The sequence below is a fragment of the Pleurodeles waltl genome, chromosome 3_1 (genome assembly GCF_031143425.1).
Source record: "Pleurodeles waltl isolate 20211129_DDA chromosome 3_1, aPleWal1.hap1.20221129, whole genome shotgun sequence".
NCBI classification, from domain to species: Eukaryota; Metazoa; Chordata; class Amphibia; order Caudata; family Salamandridae; genus Pleurodeles; species Pleurodeles waltl.
In genome coordinates, this window is record NC_090440.1 from 518,090,309 (window position 1) to 518,114,076 (window position 23,768).

At 46.9% G+C, this 23,768-nt stretch overlaps 1 protein-coding gene across 2 annotated transcripts in view; it reads right to left on the bottom strand.

The window, feature by feature from the left end:
* ADAMTS17 (ADAM metallopeptidase with thrombospondin type 1 motif 17) overlaps positions 1 to 23,768 on the bottom strand; it is a 1,096,962-nt gene that overhangs the window by 161,650 nt on the left and 911,544 nt on the right. For both annotated transcript variants that reach the window (XM_069222781.1, XM_069222782.1), the window contains 2 exons: positions 5,451 to 5,610; positions 1,560 to 1,695 (listed from right to left, as the gene is read on the bottom strand). In XM_069222781.1, coding sequence (XP_069078882.1) covers positions 1,560 to 1,695; positions 5,451 to 5,610 — 296 coding nt within the window. The remainder of the gene's footprint in view (positions 1 to 1,559; positions 1,696 to 5,450; positions 5,611 to 23,768) is intronic.

Below are 23,768 nucleotides of genomic sequence, written 5' to 3' on the forward strand. Positions count from 1 at the left end.
ACTCCCGACATCATCACGGCGACGACACCCGCAGAGTCGACCAATGCCACCTACTGACGAACAAGGGGATTGCTCGAAGAAAAAATTTCGGGATCCAGTCTGAGGCCTGGGGGGAAATTCTAAGGCAAGGAATCTGCAACTAGAAGTCTCTATCAGATATGTGTTTTTATGAGAACTTAAATGGTAACAGACTTTATTTCCTAATATTATATTCCAAATGGATCTAAACCTGATGCCCTGATAAACCTTACTGGTCTAAAACTAAAAGCTGGGTTATTGGACCTATACTCAGGGAGTTTCATTACACAGAATACAGAATTACTTATTCCAATGACATTTTGAATTGCCAAACCAATATCCTTTGAAACACAGCTTTTTAAAGACTAAAGCAATAGTGACGTGGGTTTAGATAACTGATGACATAGAGCTACATGTGCAATATCAAAGGCTCCTATAAATATATAGTAACATCACAGCACCTGTTACTTACAAAAACAGCGGGTTCAGCCACAGAAGCTTTCCTTCTTTTCATTTCCAAAGGATTCAGAACTGGTTCATTGAATGTTGGACTGTGAACTAGCACTGGCAAAACATTGGGGGAGATGGGGCAAGTTGCAGAGTTAGGCACAAAACTAAACTCGTGTTGGAAGCCCAGCTTGGTAAAGTTATGTGTTTTGTGAACAAACCTCAGTTCACTTATCTGTGTATACTATGAGAGAAAATGCACTAATTTATCTCGGGGGTATGCGAAGCACCCAAATAGATTCAGCCCAGAGCATGTCCGTCTACCTCACGACGGCACCCACAGACTGCAAACCTATAACCTGATTCTTATGTAGAAATACATCGGACTTGGGAGAAGTGAGAGTTTCGAGACAGCTAGACATACACCTAAAATCACTTCAGGCTTTTCCAGCCTCTCGCCTGCACACATCGTAACCGTATTATCTAATAATGTTCTAGGAAACAACTAGATATAATAGGAAGCAGCTCTCCTCTTCTCACTCAGTACTCTAGACTGAAAGAAAGAAAACAAGTATATCCAAGTGTCAATTTCATGCCCAGGACTGGAAGGAGCAACGAGAAGACGGGGAGATGAAAGAGCAGAAGAGATCGAGAGAAAGAAAAACAAAAAGTATCAGGAGGAAGAAAGAACACAATTCAAAAGGAAGAAAGGACGACTGGAAAAGGGTAAACCAGAGGGGACTACAGTAATGGGTAGTGTAAAAGAGGATGGGTATTAGAGAATAGAAGAAGAGGAGAAGTGAGGAAGGGGAAAGGAAGGTGGTGGGTGGGAGGACATAATTATGCGAGGGAGACAAAGAAGCAGGGAAATGGAGGAAGGAACAAAGTGGAGGGAGCGAGAGAAAATGGGTCATCTGCAAGTATCTGAAACTTCTGTCTCGTTCCATTGGGTGGGTCATCCCCTTAAAGCATCATATGCAAGAGACACAGCATCATAGTGGGCTGGTGTGGCAGTGGGCCTTTTAGGAGCTGCTCATATTACTTAGACTGCGCCACTCATGCTATACACAGGTCTACCGTTGCTGAACTCTTACCTGGACTGGCAGGGGTGTGAGTTACATCGCCGGACTTGGGGCTCCGGGCGGGTGATGTGCTGGCAGTCACTCTCATTCGTTAGCACCATTGTCTTGTTGACAATTCGAGAACAGGAAAGCACGGTTTTGCGTTCACCTGGAAGGAAAGCTTTATTACTCATCACTAGTTAAACTTTTGTAGCCAATCTCAATGAAGCCATATAGATCTTTTATATTTGCCGTACGATGCATTAGCAATCTCTATTTTAGGCTAACACAATGCAATTGATTGGCAATTATTTTCGGCCATTTGTGATTCACTGCCAGTTGTGCATGGTGGTACCTCTGTGGAGAGGTTTTACAACTGAACGTGATACTAGGGCCAGTGTCTTGATCTGGCGATGACCGTAGCTCTGCATGGTTTGTTAGTACTTTTATTATTTTATCTGCACTGTCTTTATAAATTGGTCATCTATGTGAAGTAGAATGAAAGAATTACGTTTTAGTCAATGCTTTTAAAGATTGGTCGCCTTTTTGGAATTCATTTAGGGCCAGATGTAGCAATATTGCAAATTGCGACTTGCAATTTGCGGGTCCATCCGACTCGCAAATTGCAAGTCGCAATTTGCAATGCAGTACGGTGTCTCAGACACCGACTGCGACTCGCTATGGGGTCGCAATGACCCACCTCATCAATATTCATGAGGTGGGTCGCAAATTGCGGCCCCATAGCGAGTCTAGGCACTCGCAAACATGGAGGCCTGCTGTCGTCAGCAGACCTCCATGTTCGTGACTGCTTTTAAATAAAGCAGTTTTTTTTTTTAAAGTGTAGCCCGTTTTCCTTAAAGGAAAACGAGCTGCACTTAAAAAAAAAAACGAAACCTTTAGTTTCGGTATTTTTTCAGGGCAGGGAGTGGTCCCTGGGACCACTCCCTGCCCTGAAAAAATATTTTTGGGTCCAGTCACAAAGTGAAAGGGGTCCCATGGGGACCCCTTCCAATTTGCGAGTGGGTTACCATCCACTTGAAGTGGATGGTAACTGCGATACCATTTGCGACCGCGTATGCGGTCGCAAATGGTATTGCATACCACTCAGACTCGCAAATAGGAAGGGAACACCCCTTCCTATTTGCGAGTCGGAAATGCATTTTGCGAGTCGGTCCCGACTCGCAAAATGCATTTCTGCATAGGAAACTCACATTTGCGACTCGCAAACGGCAAATTTTGCCGTTTGCGAGTCGCAAATCGTTTCCTACATCTGGCCCTTAGTAACTTCTGGTTTTGCAGTGGTTAGAGATCAGGAGGTGTTTGGAATTAATTTTATAGACTGGTGATGATATACCATTATTTTAAAGAGCAGGCATGGTTTTATATAGGTTCTGCAAATTGGATGTTATTTGGGACTGGGCACATGTTGCTTGTTATGTGCAATTAGCTCCATAGGTGATCTGTAATTAGTATTGGTATTATGTGTTGCATGAAATTTAACATTGGTATAGTTGAAGGGTTGGCATTAGTTGTATAGTATTGCATGCTTGTAAATATTGCCTTTATTCTCTTACTGGTTTCACTGATTTCCCTTTGTCATTCGTATTATAGAGCACTTTGTTAGCATCGATTGAAGAGGTTGTCTACGAATTAAGACTGGTATAATACAACGTCAATGATTTTAAAGGATCAACGTGGAATGCAATTGGTTTCCTAAATTACATTTCTTTATGTTTTCTGTAGATCATAAGTAGTTTTTCTAGTTGCCTCTAGTTTGTTGCAATGAATACCACAGATTCCCATTTTTTTTTAAATTTTCAGTATGGCAGATTTTTGCTTTCAATGAGCCCTGCAGGAAGGTGGTGGTTCGTTTGCAAGCCATTAAGGTTCATTTTTACTAAGACTTTGCACCAACACCAGCTTAATTCTTAGTAACACAAAGTGACACGACAGCAGCTGTGATTTACTGTCCAACACAAAATGCTTTTTTTCTTGAAAGGTGGCCATATCACAGTGCCAAATTCACTCCGCACCGCTTTGTGTCAATAGTACTACTGGGTTGGGATCAGTGTAAACAGCAACAGGTTTTGACGTACAGCCTTGGAAACTAGGATAGATTGTCTGAACTTTGCATCAAAAACCAACACTTAGTGGAAGCAGGTGCAAACAAAGAGAAGTGTGTACATGTGCCTCAGTGCACAGCACACAATTGTGTATGACCCTTATGCAATTCTCTCCGCATAGGTATTTGTACTAGAGGTGTGTGCCTCGAGTACCAGTCCTTTGCAATGCACTGCACTGCACACTGAGCCACGGCATAAGGATTTGTGTTATTTATGGCAGCCATTTTGTGCTCCAGCACAGGGGTTGTCCGCAGGAGAGCAATCTTTGTAACTATGTGTCTGCTCTGTGTTTTCCTCTTCATGAACACAGTGCAGCAAATTTGGGTGCTGCGCTGCATTGTGTGAAATGTAGACCTAAATGTCTTGATGGACGAGGAATACAAAAAGTATTCCCCCTCTTAATCAGCTCCCACCTAAGAAACCTTCACTGGCTCCCTGTGCACAAACGCTCCGAAATCAAGCTCCTGACATTGGCGTACTCCTGATGTTCACATACAAATCCCTTCACAACCCAAGACCAGCTTGCATCGCATGGATTTTCATCCTCCCAACAATGCCTTCGTTCCTCATCACTCACCATCATGACCACCCCAAGAATTCGCCACAGCTCGTAAAGTGGTGGCTCGTTCAGTTACCTAGCAGCAAAGGCCATCTCTGTCTATCTAGGAGCTCAGAAGAGATCTTAAGTCTTGGCTGTTCGGCTGAGACAGACGCATCGAAAACAACGCCTGGGTACCCTCACCAGTGATTAGTGCACTATAAAAATACGATGACTGATTGACTGATTAGGATAAGCAGGAAAAGGGGTGGGGATTTTTCCCACCCACCCACCCACTCATTACTTTAAAGCACTTGCAAGAAACAAGAGGAAATGCATTAGACAAGAGGCCAATGTGGTCTCCGCTGCTTGGAGAAATAGCATCAGAGCCTCTTTCTTGGAGATGCTGGGGTCCCCAGAGACTACCAGTAGAGAGACTCTCCTGAGACCATCCACTGCCGCCCACATACACCCCCCACATGAAAATCAAAAGCTCGACTACATGTGCTCAATGTATGCCTTAACAGCTCTAGTTTGTTACTATCAATCTGGTGTACACTATTTTTGCTGTGAGGGGGAGGGAACACAGCACAGCCAACTCTGCATGCTAATATTTCCCCATCCAACTGTGACCTATGATGGATGGGTACTTTCACTGAAAAGTTACCACCCACCAGCAACTGTTGGGGCACAAAGTGGCAGAAGCCTCCACTTGGTTGAAGGCCCTCAGTGCCCCAAACTGAGGCTTCTGCCATTTGGGTTTCACATGCTCTTTGTCTGACTCTATAGTTTTGGATATAATTAGGCGAATTGTGGGTTTGGAGATTTTTTGGCTAATTACAATTTCCAAACATTATGATTTTCGCAGTGAATATTATTTGTTAGGTGTTCTGACTGGCTGTGGTTAGATTTTTTTGGATTCTCCTATTTGGAAAATATTCTGGGTGGTCATAGGAAGGTAGGGTTTAATGTAGTTGTGATTCAAAAGGGTTTTTAGAAAGGCTGTGGTTTACTGTTTTTGTGGTTGGCTGTCATATGTTGGTTCTTGTACGCGTTGTTACATTTGCTTTTATTGAAATTCTAGTGAAATGGTGCAAAAAATAGACGCAATATATATGTACCAATTGTCATGTTCCTTGCAATAGGTAGATTTGTGGTTTCTATAATCTGGCAGTGTCACACATTTATGTATTGCTACACTGAGTAGGGTCGTCTTATGCTGCCTATGTAATCACCAAGTACTAATAATTATGAATTTCCTACCTCCTCCACACTGCACACTACATCCTTCCCAACCGCTGTGCGTCCAGATGTACAAAGATTCCTGCTGCTTTTCAGGCGCCTTCTGCATCTCCTCTGAAAGGTTTACTGGGATGGTATATTCATAATGAATGCCATAGTTTTGGTCATGGAATAGCAGCACCTATTACAAATCAGATGAAATACTTTGAGTGATATAAAGAATTGAACCAATCATGCAAGCAAAATAAAGTATTAAGGTCAGGCAAGCTCACTGGCAATTGGATGTCCTCTTGGGGCAACAGTGGGGTAGAAGCAAACCACACCAAGGTACAATAGCTGTGTTGAAAGCCAAAGATAAGAGAAGTGGTACAGAGCTAAAAACTACAAATGCCATGACCATGTACATCCATCTTGCAATTATGCCTTACTGCAGATCACTTGTTTAATTCTTTATCAGCATAATCCAGAAAAGCAGGACATTGCCCACTTATTCTCCATTCTCTATACTCAAACCTTCAGTTAGCCATTCCAAGTCATCTCTCATTCTAGTTATCCCCACCACCTCAACAGCTGAACTGTGCCCATTACCCCCTCTTAGCCACACATTCCTACATCCCTGCTGACCCTTCTGAGGCCAAATAATTAAATCTCTTTTTACAATTATTTCACACATAGCCAGTCGTGTCTGGCAGGGGCTTCAAGGGATAGGGGGGAGCACAGGGGTTGAAGATTAATAAAATTAAATAAATATTAAAAAAAACCTTGCCACAGATCCTCATCTTCTCAGCAGCAGCCAGGGCCGGAGAGAGCACAGTGCTCATGTGTGTTTGGCCGGCCCAAGACGGCCAGCCACACATACATGCGCACTGAGGGGAGTGAATAGTGCGCTCCCCTCAGTGCTCTTCACCCCCAGTGCCCACCCCTTTAACAATGAAAGGATAATAAACTTAGTTTATTATCTTTTCTTTGATAAAGGATTAGCAGCGGTTGCTGCTGGTGGGGGGGAGACGCTCCTCCGCCATAGCGGAGGAGCCGCCAGTGCTTATAGCATGCCGATCAGTCCCTACTCTGGTGCCTGCACTCCCTGCTTCTTAAACAGTACTGTCATCCCACTACTGATAATGCAGTCCTTTACCTTTCTAACCTCTACAACTATCAGTCAGGCTCTCCTCCCCAAATACCAGTTTTTCTCTCCCCATTGCTTCTTTGAGAAAAAGCCATGAGAGACTCATATTATTTGTCTCATTGAGCTTCTTAGCCTCAAAGAACTCTGCAACTACTAGAATGGAACCTTCACCAAATGCACTCCCTTGTGGCTCCATGCATATGCCCAACTTCACAACAGCAATGTCTCCTCAGTCATCAAACTCATTGGTCTCTCAGCCACTACCAATCATTGAAGGCTTCTCATAACCATTTCAAGCATAGACTAATTTGTATTTATTATCCTGGCTCATCTTCACCCTTCCTAGACAATTCTACTGTGTGTCCTGCTCTGCCTATATACCAATGCCAACTTGGTTATCGGTCAGCATTCTATAAGGCTCTGCCCATGCACACCCACTTCTCTTATTACATAGTCCATCAGGGCGTTACCTTCCTAAAGTCAGTATTCCCATTCAATAACTTTGCAGAAGACATTAAAATCTTATTCTCATTCATTGCTCTTATAAACGTACTCCAAATCAAAATCGAATCAAATCATTAACATTTATAAAGCGCGCTACTCACCCGTGCGGGTCTCAAGGCGCTAGGGGAAAAGGGGGGGTTATCGCTGCTCGAACAGCCAGGTCTTTAGGAGTCTCCGGAAAGCAGAGTGGTCCTGGGTGGTCCTGAGGCTGGTGGGGAGGGAGTTCCAGGTCCTGGCCGCCAGGAAGGAGAAAGATCTCCCACCCGCCGTGGAGCGGCGGATGAGAGGGACAGCAGCGAGTGCAAGGCCAGAGGAGCGGAGGAGGCGGGTGGGGACGTAGAAGCTGAGGCGTCTGTTGAGGTATTCTGGTCCCTTGTCGTGGAGGGCTTTGTGTGCGTGGGTGAGAAGTCGGAAGGTGATCCTTTTGCTGACTGGGAGCCAATGCAGGTGTCTCAGGTGTGCGGAGATGTGGCTGCTGCGGGGTACGTCGAGGATGAGGCGGGCCGAGGCGTTTTGAATGCGTTGCAGGCGATTTTGGAGTTTGGCTGTGGTCCCGGCGTAGAGGGTGTTGCCGTAGTCCAGGCGGCTCGTGACGAGGGCGTGGGTCACGGTTTTTCTGGTGTCGGCGGGGATCCAGCGGAAGATCTTGCAGAGCATGCGGAGGGTGAGGAAGCAGGCGGAGGACACGGCGTTGACTTGCTTGGTCATGGTGAGAAGAGGGTCCAAGATGAAGCCGAGGTTGCGGGCGTGGTCTGTGGGGGTCGGTGCGGTGCCGAGGGCCGTGGGCCACCAGGAGTCGTCCCAGGCGGACGGGGTGTTGCCGAGGATGAGGACTTCCGTTTTTTCAGAGTTCAGCTTTAGGCGGCTGAGCCTCATCCAATCTGCGACGTCCTTCATACCCTCTTGTAGATTGGTCTTGGCGCTGGCGGGGTCCTTGGTGAGGGAGAGTATAAGTTGGGTGTCGTCGGCGTAGGAGGTGATGATGATGTCGTGCTTGCGTACGATGTTGGCGAGGGGGCTCATGTAGACATTGAAGAGTGTCGGGCTGAGTGATGAGCCTTGAGGTACGCCGCAGATGTCCTTGGTGGGTTCTGAGCGAAACGGAGGGAGGTAAACTCTTTGGGAACGGTTTGCGAGGAAGGAGGCGATCCAGTCCAGGGCCTGGCCTTGGATCCCGGTGGAGCGGAGGCGGGTGATTAGGGTGCGGTGACAGACGGTGTCAAAGGCAGCCGAGAGGTTGAGAAGAATGAGGGCGACTGTTTCACCGTTGTCCATCAGGGTTCTGATGTCGTCTGTGACTGAGATGAGGGCGGTTTCAGTGCTGTGGTTGGTTCGGAATCCGGTTTGTGAGGGGTCGAGCAGGTTGTTGTCTTCCAGGAAGGTGGTCAGCTGTTTGTTGACGGTCTTCTCTATTACTTTGGCTGGGAAAGGCAGAAGAGAGATGGGGCGGAAGTTTTTCAGGTCGCTCGGGTCAGCCGTAGGTTTCTTTAGTAGGGCGTTGACTTCGGCGTGTTTCCAGCATTCGGGGAAGGTAGCAGAAGAAAAAGAAGAGTTGATGACGGTCTGGAGGTGCGGGCGATGATGTCGTCGGCTTTGTTAAAGATGAAGTGCGGGCAGGGGTCCGAAGGGGCGCCGGAGTGGATAGAGTTCATGATGGATTTAGTTTCTTCCGTGTTGATGTGGGTCCAGTTGTTGAGGGTGATGGCCGGGGATGCGGGTTCGGTGGTGTTTGGTTGGGTCTGGTGTCCGAAGCTGTCGTGGAGGTCGCTGATCTTGCGATGGAAGAAAGTGGCGAGGGATTCGCACAAATCCTGTGAGGGCGTGACGGCGTTGCGGTTGGCGCTGGGGTTGGAGAACTCCTTGACGATGCTGAAGAGTTCTCTGCTGTTGTGGCTGTTTTTGTCCAGTCTGTCGGTGAAAAAGTTCCTTTTGGCAGCGCGGATCAGGTGGTGGTGTTCGCGGGTAGCGTTCTTGAGGGCGGTCATGTTGTCAGCGGTGTGGTCCTTGCGCCAGGGTTTCTCAAGGGCACAACAAGTTTTCTTTGATTCTTTGAGGGTGTCAGAGAACCAGAGAGGTTTTTTGGTGTTGGTCTGTCGATGCGTGCGTGCGTTTGAGGGGAGCAAGGTTGTCTGCGCAGTTGGAGATCCAGTTTGTGAGGTTGAGGGCTGCGTCGTTGGGTCGGTGGTGAGGGTGGGTTGGTTGGCGGCGAGTGCGGAGAAGAGTTGCTCTTCAGGGATCTTGTTCCACTGTCGACGAGGGATGGGTTGAGTGCGGAGGTGGCGGGTCTCGCGTCAGAATGTGAAGTGGACGCAGCTGTGGTCGGTCCAGTGTAGGGCGGAGGCGTGGCTGAAGAAGACGTGTTTGCTGGTGGAGAAGATAGGGTCGAGCGTGTGTCCGGCGATGTGGGTGGCGGTGTTCACCAGTTGTTTGAGGCCGAGGTTGGCGAGGTTGTCGAGCAGGGTGGTGGTGTTGGGGTCGTTGTTTTGTTCCAGATGGAAGTTGAGGTCGCCTAGGAGGATGTAGTCCGGTGAGGCGAGGGCGTGCGGGGAGATGAAGTCGGCGATGGCGTCACTGAAAGGGGCGCGTGGTCCGGGAGGACGGTAGACGAGGGATCCTCTGAGGGTGGTCCTCGGGTCGGTGCGAATCTGAAAATGCAGGTGTTCAGCGGCGAGAGGGGTGTCTTCGGTGGAGGTGGTGACGCTGATGGAGTCTTTGACGACGATGGCGATACCTCCTCCTGCTTGGTTGGTGCGGTCTTTCCTGGAGATCTTGTAGCCTTCGGGGATGGCGGTGGCGATGTCTGGAGCAGAGGAGGCGTTCATCCAGGTCTCCGTGATGAAGGCGACGTCCGGTGCTGTGGAGTCCAGGAGGTCCCAGAGTTCAACGGCGTGTTTGTGGACGGAGCGAGCGTTGACTAGGATGCACTTGAGGTGGTTGATGGCGCGTGGGCTTGTGGTCGTGGTAGTTGCGTGGTGGAAGATGCGTTTGCAGGAGTTGCAGGCGAAGGGTCCATGGGTGCGTTTGGGGTGAGCTTGGAAGCAGGTGTTGGAGCGTCCTGGGTTGAGGGCATGGAGGGTGGTGGGGTCGTAGCGGATCAGCGGGGCTTGGGAGAGCTGGGGACCAGGGGTCTTGGCGCTGGGCGTGGGCCAGGCGCGGACGGGCGCAGATGGGCTTGCCTCTGGCGCGCCAGCGGCGCAGTCGCACAGCGGCCGCCATATGAGGTAGGAGGGGGGGAGGGGTCAGCTGGGGGCGAATGGGAGCTGGGGGGCGGGGGCGTGCAGGAGGTTGCGGCGGGAAAGCGCGAGGGAGGGGGGACAGGTAGAGTGAGAAGAGCTGAGGGAGGGGGGTTTAAGGGTGGAGGGGGGTGAGTGTTAGGAGGTTTAGGAGATTAGGGAGAAAGATAGGAGTAGGGTTGTGAAGATAGGGGAGGGGGGGTTGTAGAGGTGGGTGAGGGTGAGAGGTAGAGTGGGAGGATAGGAAGATAGGTAATAGAGGGGGTGGCGGGAGGGGGGAGAGATAGAGAAATAGATAGAGAAAATAGATAGAGAAATCGATAGATAGAGAAATAGATAGAGAGATAGGAAGATAGGAGGAGGTGGAGAGTGAGGGAGTTAGATAGTGGGATAGAGAGATAGAGAGATAGGTAGATAGGAGGAGTGAGGGAGGTAGATAGTGAACGGGTTAGATAGGGGAGATAGAGAGGGGGATGCGAGTGAGGGAGGGGGATGAGGCAGGAGCAGGAGGGCAGGCGCGGGGAGAAGAAGACGGAGGAGGCAGAAGATAGAAGACAGAAGACCGGAAGAACAGAAGAACAGAAGAACAGAAGACCGGAAGAACAGAAGAAAGGAAGACCAGAAGAAAGGAAGAACACAGAAGAACACAGAGGAACACAGAGGAACACAGAAGAAGATACAGAAAACAAAGAACAGAGGGCAGAAGACCACAGAAGAAGATGAGGAAGAAGAGAGAAGACGGGGAAAAGAAGAGTACAGAAGAAGATTACAGACGAGGAGCGAGGAGGAAGAACAGAGAAGAAGTAAAGAAGAAAAGAAGCAGGAGAGAGGGTGAGTAGCGCGGGGCAGAGCGAGGGGCTGGGAGGTGGGGGGTACTTACTGTGAGGTGGGTCTCAGGAACCTGGAGGAGCTGGAGGAGCTGCAGCGGCAGGGGGAGCGACCTACACTTGGGTCAAGGGTCGCTACCACTGTCGCGCAGCGGCCGCCATATGAGGTAGGATGGGGGGGGGGTCAGCTGGGGGCGAATGGGAGCTGGGGGGCGGGGGCGTGCAGGAGGTCGCGGCGGGAAAGCGCGAGGGAAGGGGGGGACAGGTAGAGTGAGAAAAGTTGGGGAGGGGGGTTTAAGGGTGGAGGGGGGTGAGTGTTAGGAGGTTTAGGAGATTAGGGAGAAAGATAGGAGTAGGGTTGTGAAGATAGGGGAGGGGGGGTTGTAGAGGTGGGTGAGGGTGAGAGGTAGAGTGGGAGGATAGGAAGATAGGTAATAGAGGGGGTGGCGGGAGGGGGGGAGAGATAGAGAAATAGATAGAGAAAATAGATAGAGAAATAGATAGATAGAGAAATAGATAGAGAGATAGGAAGATAGGAGGAGGTGGAGAGTGAGGGAGTTAGATAGTGGGATAGAGAGATAGGTAGATAGGAGGAGTGAGGGAGGTAGATAGTGAACGGGTTAGATAGGGGAGATAGAGAGGGGGATGCGAGTGAGGGAGGGGGATGAGGCAGGAGCATGAGGGCAGACGCGGGGAGAAGAAGACGGAGGAGGCAGAAGATAGAAGACAGATGACCGGAAGAACAGAAGAACAGAAGACCGGAAGAACAGAAGAAAGGAAGACCGGAAGAAAGGAAGAACACAGAGGAACACAGAAGAAGATACAGAAAACGAAGAACAGAGGGCAGAAGACCACAGAAGAAGATGAGGAAAAAGAGAGAAGACGGGGAAAAGAAGAATACAGAAGAAGATTACAGACGAGGAGCGAGGAGGAAGAACAGAGAAGAAGTAAAGAAGAAAAGAAGCAGGAGCAGGAGAGAGGGTGAGTAGCGCGGGGCAGAGCGAGGGGCTGGGAGGTGGGGGGTACTTACTGTGAGGTGGGTCTCAGGAACCTGGAGGAGCTGGAGGAGCTGCAGCGGCAGGGGGAGCGACCTACCCTTGGGTCAAGGGGCGCTACCACTGTCGCGCAGCGGCCGCCATATGAGGTAGGAGGGGGGGAGGGGTCAGCTGGGGGCGAATGGGAGCTGGGGGGCGGGGGCGTGCAGGAGGTCGCGGCGGGAAAGCGCGAGGGAGGGGGGACAGGTAGAGTGAGAAGAGCTGGGGGAGGGGGTTTAAGGGTGGAGGGGGGTGAGTGTTAGGAGGTTTAGGAGATTAGGGAGAAAGATAGGAGTAGGGTTGTGAAGATAGGGGAGGGGGGGTTGTAGAGGTGGGTGAGGGTGAGAGGTAGAGTGGGAGGATAGGAAGATAGGTAATAGAGGGGGTGGTGGGACGGGGGGAGAGATAAGAGAAATAGATAGAGAAAATAGATAGATAGAGAAATCGATAGATAGAGAAATAGATAGAGAGATAGGAAGATAGGAGGAGGTGGAGAGTGAGGGAGTTAGATAGTGGGATAGAGAGATAGAGAGATAGGTAGATAGGAGGAGTGAGGGAGGTAGATAGTGAACGGGTTAGATAGGGGAGATAGAGAGGGGGATGCGAGTGAGGCAGGCGCGGGGAGAAGAAGACGGAGGAGGCAGAAGATAGAAGACAGAGGACTGGAAGAACAGAAGAACAGAAGACCGGAAGAACAGAAGAAAGGAAGACCGGAAGAAAGGAAGAACACAGAGGAACACAGAGGAACACAGAAGAAGATACAGAAAACGAAGAACAGAGGGCAGAAGACCACAGAAGAAGATGAGGAAGAAGAGAAGAAGAGAGAAGACGGGGAAAAGAAGAGTACAGAAGAAGATTACAGACGAGGAGCGAGGAGGAAGAACAGAGAAGAAGAAAAGAAGCAGGAGCAGGAGAGAGGGTGAGTAGCGCGGGGCAGAGCGTGGGGCTGGGAGGTGGGGGGTACTTACTGTGAGGTGGGTCTCAGGAACCTGGAGGAGCTGCAGCGGCAGGGGGAGCGACCTACCCTTGGGTCAAGGGTCGCTCCAAAACTTAGCCTTTGTACTACTCCATATCGTAGAGATACATGTTTTTAAATACCCAACCACACCGCACTAGAAATCATTATTTTTTCTCATCAAATACACCTAAACCCATTATATCTTTTCACCACCCATTCAGTTATCCCTTCCCCTTTCACCTGCATCCTTGAGGAACAACTGAACTGCTAACCAAGACTTTTCAAATTTATGGTCACAGTCCTCACCTCTGCTTACCACCTTCTCAGCATCTGCAAAATTGCACCTATGTTATATTTCCCTATTCAACGACCCTGATTAACACACTAGTGTTGTAGAGCCATTTTAGTGATGCCTCTGGGCATGTTCTTTTAGCAACTAGGCCTGCTGCTTGTGCCCTTTAGCCTAGTAACATTTTATTTTGCTTCATTTTATTATTTTAGAATCAACCACATTCGTGTTGGTGTTTTATTTCCTTATGTAGTTGTCCTGTCACATAGGAAAACATTACATTTCTTAGCACAACATTCTATCACTCTGTACTCTCCTCAAGGCTGCAGCGAGATAGGATTGTTGGCACAAGTGGTACACTGAGGCTCTAACAATCACAGAAACAGACGTATTTGTATGTGGGACACTGTCTCAGATCAGCTGTTTTATTTTTTTAAGAGGGAGGTTCCAGCCAGATGACCATGACCGTATACTGTCTTTTTTACAGCTGCTTGCTGAAACTGCCGGTTCCCTGGCCCGCCTGGGGATTTTGCCTCAATAGATAACAGGCCTCTTAATTACTGTCATACTCGGGTACGGGAGATGATGTCTTCCCAGGGGGAATCCTGAAGGGTGGATTAGTGCTTATCCTGCTGTGCTCTAACATAGATTAGGTAGGAGTTTCATATATTGTGCATAATGATAGTATGGTGGGACGTTTCCTGTGTTTCACTCTCCTTGTCACCATTTTGCTTCTAGTGTGTTTCAACATTCTAATTATTGCATTTCATTCCACTTTATCTAAGACGCAGCTGATTCAATATATCTTATTGAACCATTTCCTGCCCTGTTTTTCTTTGCATGTGTGAGACAAATGTAACAGAGGGAAAGGGATGAGATCTGATCCACCACAATTTCCCTCAGAAGTCATAATGTCATGCGTCCGGTTGCCAGAATTCGTCCCTGTTCTTGGGCAGAGATGAGGTGCTGCTAGCTAGCTGGAAACAAGTTAGGCCGACAGTTGTCACATGGTATGGAAGTGGACTCTATTCCCCACAATTCAGGTGATGCTGCCCCCCAAATCCAATTGCCTCATTGGTACAATGAGAGTCAAATCGACACTAGTACTCAGCAAGCAAAACAACTGCATCAGCGTCTTTTGGAGACCCTCTCACAGTTTCTCTCAGTTTATATAATTCCTAAAATATGCTACCCAATCATTCACTGTTTAATCTTTTCATATCCCTCTCTGCAGGCTGGCACCCATTACAAACTTTTGGCTCAGTTCCTAACTGTAATATACAAACCCATCCATGCCTTACCCCTCTTTGCTGCCTCCTTACATTGTGCAAGTCATCTGTTTCTGCATCTTGGTTCAAACCTTTTTATCTCACCTCTGCCCTTCCAGAACACTGCATTCAGCCGAGGCATCAAATGTGTGCAGAGGGGTGGTAAAACCTCTTTCTCACTGCTTAAGCTTGAAAAGAGCTCCCTCATGAACTGTGCCAAATTCCTCTTGAGGTAGCATTTTGTAGGAAATGAAAACATGGCTTTTTTCTTCTGGACATTAGGGATTTGCTTGATTGTTCCGTATCTTTTATCCCTCTTTAGTGCTGGCACACTCTTTTGAGTAGCCATACACTCTATAAATCCCCATTTATTAATTCATTCACTTACTCACAAAGCCCACTGCTCCTCTTTGCTCTCTCTTTTGCTCTGGGTCAAAGTCTGATTCCGAAAAATAAGTCAGTTTCCAAAAATGAGTGCTGTGGATGCCACCTGCAACCATGTGCACAAAGTAAGTAGGGCTTATGCAATACACTTTAATCATCTAATGGTGTCATGCTCACCTTGTTCTCAAGTAAACATTAGACTTGCATCTAAAAAGCCCATATCTACCATTTGAAGTGGCAACTGTTCATTATTTCTTTTCGAGTTGCCCAGGTAAATGAAGGCACACAAGTTTACCTAAATGCTGGTCCTAGAAAAGAAAGTTGAAGAAACTCACTGCTATATGTCCCAAAGCTCAGTTTGAGCAAGGAATAGTTGCCACTAGAGTCAGTGAGAAGAAAAAGAATACATCAAAACTAATGCAGCACATCTTCTGCTGGTTGCCTACTGTGCTGAGAACACCAGATCACAGCCTCAAACACTAATCTTGGATTCACCAGAGGTTCACCAGATGAACACCACTCTGATGGGTGATAGTTAACCCTGCTATGTTAAATGAGTTAGACCTGGCATCCTTTGTGTGGTTTCCACTATCTTTTTGTCTCTGCTTCCTGTATTCTTGACTGTGTGCTGGACTTCGTTTTTGCTGGGTTTAGTACTCTGGGCAATTTACTACTGCTGACCAGTGCCTAAGTGCAAGTGCTCTCTGTCTAAATTGTATCCGTGTTTGTCCCCCCCCCCCAAAGGTAGGCCCTAGGTAGCACCATGGGCAGGATGCAGTGTATTTAAAGGGTAGGACATGTACAAGTGTGTTTAACCTGTCCTGATAGTGAAATACTGCCAAATTGGGATTTCAACATTACGAGGCCCATCTCTCCCATAGGTTAACACAGGGACTGCCTTTAAATATATTTTGAGTGCAGTTTCCTATTGGGAGCAGATAGAGATGTGGAGTTTAGAGGCTCTGAACTCACACATTTAAAAATACATATTTTGGTAAAGTTGTTTTTTAGATTGTCAGTTTGAAAATGCCACTTTCAGAAAGTGGGCATTTTCTTGCTTAACCATTCTGGGCCTCTGCCATGCCTGTGGAATGCATGTCTGGGTCAGACCTACAGATGGGCTGTTTGTGAATTTCCTCTAGACACTGACACAAAGGGAGCTGGGGAGTGTCCTACGTATCTTAATGAGTCTCCTGGGCTAGAGTGGGGAGGGGGAGCTTACACCTGCACCCGAAAGGGCTGTGCCTGTCCTCACACAATGCCGTCTCCGACTCTCTGCTGTGTGTCTGGGGTTAGGCCTGGACAAGGCAGGATCTTGTCAACAACAACGAATTTCCTTTGAAGTTTGCCTTCTTCAAAGGCATAAATGGGTATAAGTAGTGGACCCAAAACCCCAGACATTTAGAACACTTCTGGATCAAGAGGAACCTCTGCCAAGGAGAACAGCTGAAGAGATGGAGGAGGGGTACTGCCCCTTTGCTGTGTGTGCTTTGCTGGGTTGGCCTGCAGTGGCTGTTTCTACCTTAGAGAGGATAAAGACTGGACTTTGCTGTGTATCCTGCTTGTGAAGTTTCTCCTAGGGCTTCGACTGAGCTTGCCTCCTGTTGCAAAGTCGCAGGGACGGCAAAGACTTCACCTACCAGCCTCTGGGTTCACTTGCTGTGGACCCTAACTCGACCAGGTGCTTATTCGAGTTTCTGGGCCCTTGGGAGTGAAAACTGGTTAAAAATCAAGAAAAACCAAGTGCATCGATGCCAGACGATGCCCGGACTGACGTCGCTGCCTGACCCCACAACTCCGCACCAGATTCAGTGATGCCTTGTTTCCCCGACTCCGTGCACCGGCTTGTTTCCTCACTTTAAAAAGGTAATGTACCTGGGGATCCATGCAACTCTGTGACGCACACCATTGGCATCAGATTGCTGGGAACGACTCGGTCACGACGCTGTGATAACACCAAATTTAAGCAATTGTGTTTCTAAGCGCTGTATTCAAGTTTAATCTTTGAAAATTCATAACTTTGCTTGTGTATGTCGGATTTTTGTTGTTTTCATTTTGTTTTAATTGTTTTAATCAGATAAACATTGGCTATTTTTCTAAACTGGTGTTCCTTTTGTGGTGTTATCACTGTGTTACTATGTTTGATTGTACAAATGCTTTAAGATAAGCCTGACTGCTTGTGCCAAGCTACCAATGGGGTGAGCAGGGGTTATCCTAGGTGTGTACCTCCCTGACCCTGACTAGAGTGAGGGTCCCTGCTTGGACAGAGTGCAAACTGACTGCCAACCAGAGACCCCATTTCTAACAAAGTGTTTTAGTGCTGTCACCTAGGGGTGGATTAACAATATGTAACAAATGCAAACATTTACTGTTGAAAACTTGAAACCAGCCTTCGTCAGTGGCTGAAAAGTTATTTGTTTGCGGGTTCAGGGTAAAACATATACAGCTTGGTGAGTGAAGATATTTCTGCGATTAGTTATCTTCATTAATATGGTCTGGCAATTACACTTTCACTGACATGCACATAAAAAGGCACAGGTTTGTTTGGTTACAGTTCGAAAAATTTAAGACACATGCGGTATTTTGGGGTATGAGAAATGAGTATCAGGGAAATATTACAAAGTGATTTGCACTCAATCAAAATTTGGTTTGGCATTAGATCTCACAGATTCCTTTTTCAACAGTCAAAAACTCATCTGAACATCCACATCTTCTGTTTTCGTGCAAGATGATTTCAATCCTATTGAATTGTACCGAAGGAAAAGCAAAGTTTCCAGGATAGCACAGAAGTTATTTTTTTAATACAAGTGATAGTCTGTCCCTCACAAAGAAATGGGGCAAAAACATGTGGCAACAACTCAACTGTTCCTCCATTAAACTGCACCAACAATGTGGTACCACAGCAATGGGGTCATGGGTAAGATAGCTCAGTGAGTGGAGCGCTAGCCACAGGGTCTGCATGTTAAATGTAAGTCAAACAAATATCAACCAGTTTCTGCCATATCAGACTTTCGTTTCATCCTACTCATGTTGAGAAAAGAGTATTAAGTTTGTCAAACAAAATACTTTACTGTGTGAATAATAAAAACATTATAAAAAATAACGTATTTATAATATTTCATCTTTATGACTTCTGGCCATTTTGCAACACTCCATCTTTGAGGGAAAGGTCTATGGTGGTAGATTTGGTTGGAGGCCAATAAGACAGTTATAAGTTATTCAGAAGATAGGATGCATCTGGTGTGCAATGGGGGGGCCTTCTTGCACATAGGTGAACCTACCCTGGACATGTTTACTGGCAAATGCCTTCTAAAAGAGGTACGTCTTCAATGCTTTCGTCAAGGGTGGGAACTGGGTTTGTTCCTTAGGTAAGTGTTCAAGGCTTCTTCTGGTCTGAGGGCGACCAATTTTGCATTTTCAAATCTAAGGTTCTGCCAAAGGATGTAAAGAGGTACCAACCTAGGCACTCATTCTGGGGCTTTATAAATGGGTCATGTCAATTTGAATTTTACTGTTGCTTCAATGGTAGGTAGGGAAATTCTATTAATCAATCAACCAATTTTTATAAAGCGCAACTACTCACCCGTGAGGGTCTCAAGGCACTGGTAGAGGTATGGGCATCAGTCAAAGAGCCATGTCATTTCATTTCATTTTCATTTCATGTCTTCAGGTTCTTCCTGAAGATGGTGAGTGATAAACTTTGTCTGAGATGCATAGGCAGGTTTTTCCAGCTCTTGGCTGCGAGGTAGGTAAAATATCTTCCTCCGGCGGTGGTTTTCCAGATGCGTGGAATGGTGGCTAGTGCCTGCTGGGCAGATCGGAGGGGTCTGGCGGGGTTATGGAAGGAGATGCGATGATTCAGGTAGGCCGGTCCGATGTTATGAAGGGCCTTGTAGGTGTGGGTGAGTAGTCTGAAGTGGATTTGCTTTTCCACCAGGAGCCAATGGAGGAGTCTCAGGTGTTGAGAAATGTGTTCCTGGCGGAGGAGGTTCAGGATGAGTCTGGCAGCAGTGTTTTGGATGACTTGTAGTTTCCTGATGCTCTTTGTTGTGGTGCCGGTATAGAGTGTGTTGCCATAGTCGAGCTTGCTTGAGACTAGGGCGTGGGTGGCTATCTTGCGTCAGTCGTGCGGAACCATATGAAGATTTTGCGGAGTTGGAGGAGGATGTGCCAGCAGGAAAAGGTGACTGCATTTACCTGTCGGGTCATTGTTAGGAGCGGAGTCAAAGACGAATCCCAGGTTGCGGGCATGGTCATTTGGAGTAGGTGGGGCGCTGTGCGATGAGGGGGCCACCAGGAGTCATTCCAGGCTGAAGTGGAGTTTTCAAAGATGATGAGCTCGGTCTTGTCTGAGTTGAGCTTGAGGCAGCTCTCCCTCAACCAGGCGGCAACGGCTTTCATTCTGGTGTGAAAGTTCCTCTTGGCATTCTCTGAGTCTTCAGTGAGGGATATGGTGAGTTGTGTGTCATCGGCATATGACACAATGTTCATTCTCTGGCCTCTGAAAGGCTGCAAGCGGGGCTATGTAGACGTTGAAGAGCATTGGGTTAAGGGAGGATCCCTGAGGAACTCCGCAGCTGATTTTTGCTGGTTTGGATATGACGAGTGAGAACCTGACTCTCTGTATTCTTCCAGTGAGAAAGGAGTGAATCCATTGTAAAGCTTTTCTGCGGATTACTACGTCATGGAGTCTGGTGCATAAGGTGCTGTGGGAGACCGTGTCGAAGGCTGCTGAGAGGTCGAGGAGTATGAGTGCCGTGGTGTGTCCGTGGTCGAGGATTCTGCAGATGTCATCAGTGGCTGCAAGAAGAGCTGTCTCTGTGCTGTGGTTGCTGCGGAAGCCAGACTGTGAGGCTTCCAGAGAGTTGTCTTCGGTGGTATGAGTTTATGGCTTTTTCCAGGACTTTGGCCGGGTAGGATAGTAGCAAGATGGGCCGGCAATTCTTTAGCTCTGATGGGTCGGTTGTGGGTCTCTTCAGGAGAGGGCAGACTTTGCCGTGTTTCCAATCATCGAAGAAGGTGGCTGTTTTATTAGAGCAGTTTAGTGTCTTGTGGAGTTCAGGCCGATGGATGCACTGGCTCTGTTGTAGATGTGGTGAGGTTAGGGGTCTGTGAAAGCTTCGGACTAAATGCTATTCATGATGAAATTGGACAAAATGGCCACAGCACACAGAAAGTATAGTCCAATAGTATGGCAGGGATAGGTATCCCTTGTGGTATGTTGCTAGGATGCAAAGTTGAATGGAGTCTCAAGTCCTGTTTGTAAATGGTGTCTTTTATTTGTAGATACTAGAAATCATTGCGTCATCAGCGAGATACAGCCAACACGTGTTTCATCACAACAGTGACTTTATCAAGGCTGCAAAATAATAATAAAAACAAGAGTTTTGGCATATAGAAGTGTATGGGCACAAGAGTGGGTTTGTAGGAGAGCGTGTGAAGAAGACTCCAAAACTGGATAATAGTAACCAGTGAGCCATGTGTGAGCTAAGTGGGCATTAAAAGGTGGGTAGGTGAGAGGTTAGAAAGCATGGCAAACACAATAAGTGGTAGGGACCCGAAGTGCAAGATATGAGAAAAAGTGTGAGTCACCGTGCTGTGTAATCTAGAAATAATGTTTTAAAAGGTATAAAAACAGAGTATATGGTGGATAGAAACAATTACGTTTCTGGAATAAGTAAGAGACGATTGTAAGGTGAAGGGAGACAGGTTTGAAAACTGAATACATACGGAAAGACTGAAACAAAGAGATCAGACAAGTAGAAGAATAAGAATACAACAATGGAGTTGAAAGGTCAAACGGGAGGGCCAAGTGTGTGGCTCATACCTTGGCCAGCCGGCCAGTATGGTGCGTAACAAAGGTAAGTAATGAGGGAGCCTCGTGATCAGTTGAATGGGCTCAGGAACGTCAGTGGTAACTGAGAAAGGAGACAATGGTAATCGGGTGAACAAGAATAGAGTAAAGAAAAGAACAAAAAATAAAATTTAGAAACAAAGAAGAAAAAGAGGAACAGGAAGTCTAGGGGAAAGGTATATATACAGTACATAAAGAGATTGATGAGAGAAAAAGGAACAAAAATACATACCTTCTTAGAGTAGACCTAATAAGAGTATGGTTGAGTGAGAAAAAATGATGAATGCAGACCCTGGTAAGCCTGTGGTCGGAACCTAATAAGTGATGGATATGAGGGAAAGGGAAAAGAAAACTGAGCTATTTACATGTAAATGAGGGAAAATGCACATGAGGTAATTACTATGTACAAACCAAGCTAAATAGATTGTAAGAACGGTAGTGTTATTAAAGAAAACTAAAACAAAGTGAAGTCCTGTAAGGCGGCAAGGTCGTCACAATCGTGAAAGATATTGTCCAGTAACTATAGAGCAAGTGATCTAGTCGGTAAAACAAGTTAAAGTAAGCTACGCGTGGTCCCGAGAACTGGGGAGACCTCTTGTCGGTAAAAGTATTGGCCGTCAACAGGGGCGCACACTGGTGCTGTTGGGGAGAGTATGACGTGAAAAGAGCCCGTGTGCAAAGGGCAGCGCATTAACAGCGGGGAATAATGATTTAAAATGAACAAGCGGCGAGGCAAGGAGTGTAAGTAAATAAATGCGGCAAGTAGGAACCGCGGTACGAAAATCAATAGGCAGCGTTTAGAGTGCTTATAAGCTAACTAGTAAGTAGTAAGAAAATATTAACATATAACGTGAAAAGAGCCCGTGTGCACAGGGCAGCGCATTAACAGCGGGGAATAATGATATAAAATGAACAAGCGGCGAGGCAAGAAGTGTAAGTAAATACTGCGGCAAGTTGGAACCGCGATACGAAAATCAATAGGCAGCGCTTAGAGCGCTTATAAGCTAACTAGTAAGAAAATTTGAACCGCTAACGAGGAAGGAAAGTTAAAAACAAAGGTATAATAAGGCGAGGGTCTACCTGAAAAGGCGAAGGGACGTGTGGCAACAAGCCGTCTTGAACGAGTACTGGTCGGTATAGACCTGTGCTCTCAGCTTAAAAAGAGCAACTGGGAGTGGCACAGAGATGGAAGAGGGGCTCAAAATGGGGAAGTGGAACCGAATGGCGGCCATCTTAAGTGTAGGATATAATGAAAGACAAGGAGTAAATGCCTGAGCATAACATATTAAGTAGGTGGAGAGAGAGACTAAAGGTTAGAAGAAGGGGCGGACAACATAGAGAGGATGAAAATATGCGGGAATGAAACCCATAGGAAGAAAAAATAAAGAGATAGAACGCAGTTGGTTGTGAAGCAGATGGAATTGGAAGGTAAAAGAGAGCGAACATGACCTAACTAAGTGCAAGTTAGAAAGCATTCTGAAGTTAGGGTAAACAGGTATGTTGTATGAGATCAAACTTGGTAGAGTGAACCGTAGTGAAGGAAGGCAAGGGTGGTAATATGAGTGAGAAGAATGGTAGGTAACATCGGTGTCATACTAGTGAAAGGTAATTGTATAGGTATAGTCAAGGAATGTGATGTGGTACATAATTAGTAGGTGACAAGCAAGTACAGTGGTAAAACATTTTTGTTAAGTACATTGAGTAATCAGTAGCGGAGCATATGAAGACCGAGGCCATGGGGCATAGTAATCAAGTGTACCGAGTGGTTACATACAGGCATGGAGTAGGTGCTGAAATACATGATCAAAGAACGACATTGTAGACACACAATAATGATACAGAGTAAACCGTGAGATTTAAACACACAATTGTCCATTGGAAAAACGACAGTGAAGCGTAAAGAGACCGAGACCACGGGGCATAGTACTTAAATGCGACAGGTGTTTGCAAAACAAGCATGGACTAGATGGTGAAACAAATGAGCAAGAACGACATTGTTGACACATGATGGTAATACATATTGAACCGTGAGAGATAAACATTATAGGCCATAAGAGGGCCTAGTTATGAACTAGGCAGACAAAGAGGGAGTGGGAGTTAACACTCATTTAAGAAAGTAATGTAATTCCCAGTCTGTGTTCAGGCCTAGCTCAACTGCGCGGAGTTTTAGGATCCACTTAGCCTCGCATCTGCGTAGATCCCCTGTCCTATCCCCCATCTTGGTGAGTTGGAGACATGTGTGATGCCGTGGAATCTGATGTTTAAAAGGTCTTTTTCCCCATGCAGGTTGTTGAAGTGTATAGCAAGGGGATAGTTGGTGTTGACATTACTGATGGCTCTGACATGTTCCTGTATGCGTTCCTTAAGTGGGCGTATGGAGCTTCCAATGTAGATTAAGCCACATACGCAAATCAGGCAGTAAACAGTGCACTTTGTATTACAATTCATGAAGGTTTTGATATGGTGCGTGGTCCCGGTATTGTAAGAGAATGATGTAGTTTTGTTAAGGGCCAAACGACAGGATATGCAGCAGCCACATTTGTAGAAACCATTGGGTTTTTCTGGAATCCAGCCCAGTAGGTGAGTTGGAGGGGAGGGACAGAGAAAACTGGGGCACAGAATGTTCCTGAGCGTGCGACCTCTAGTGTGTACAATAGTGGGTGACACGCCCACTGAATTCTTGAGACATGTGTCCAACATTAACAAGTGCCAATGTTTTTTGAGAATGCGCAGTACTGTTTTGCTCGCAGGGCTGTATTGGGTGATGAAAGAGACTAGTCGCCTGTTAGGAGAACCCTTCTTACCAGGTTCTTTAGGTTTTTTAAGCAAAAGGGTGTGTTGGTTCTTGTTGGAAATGCGTTT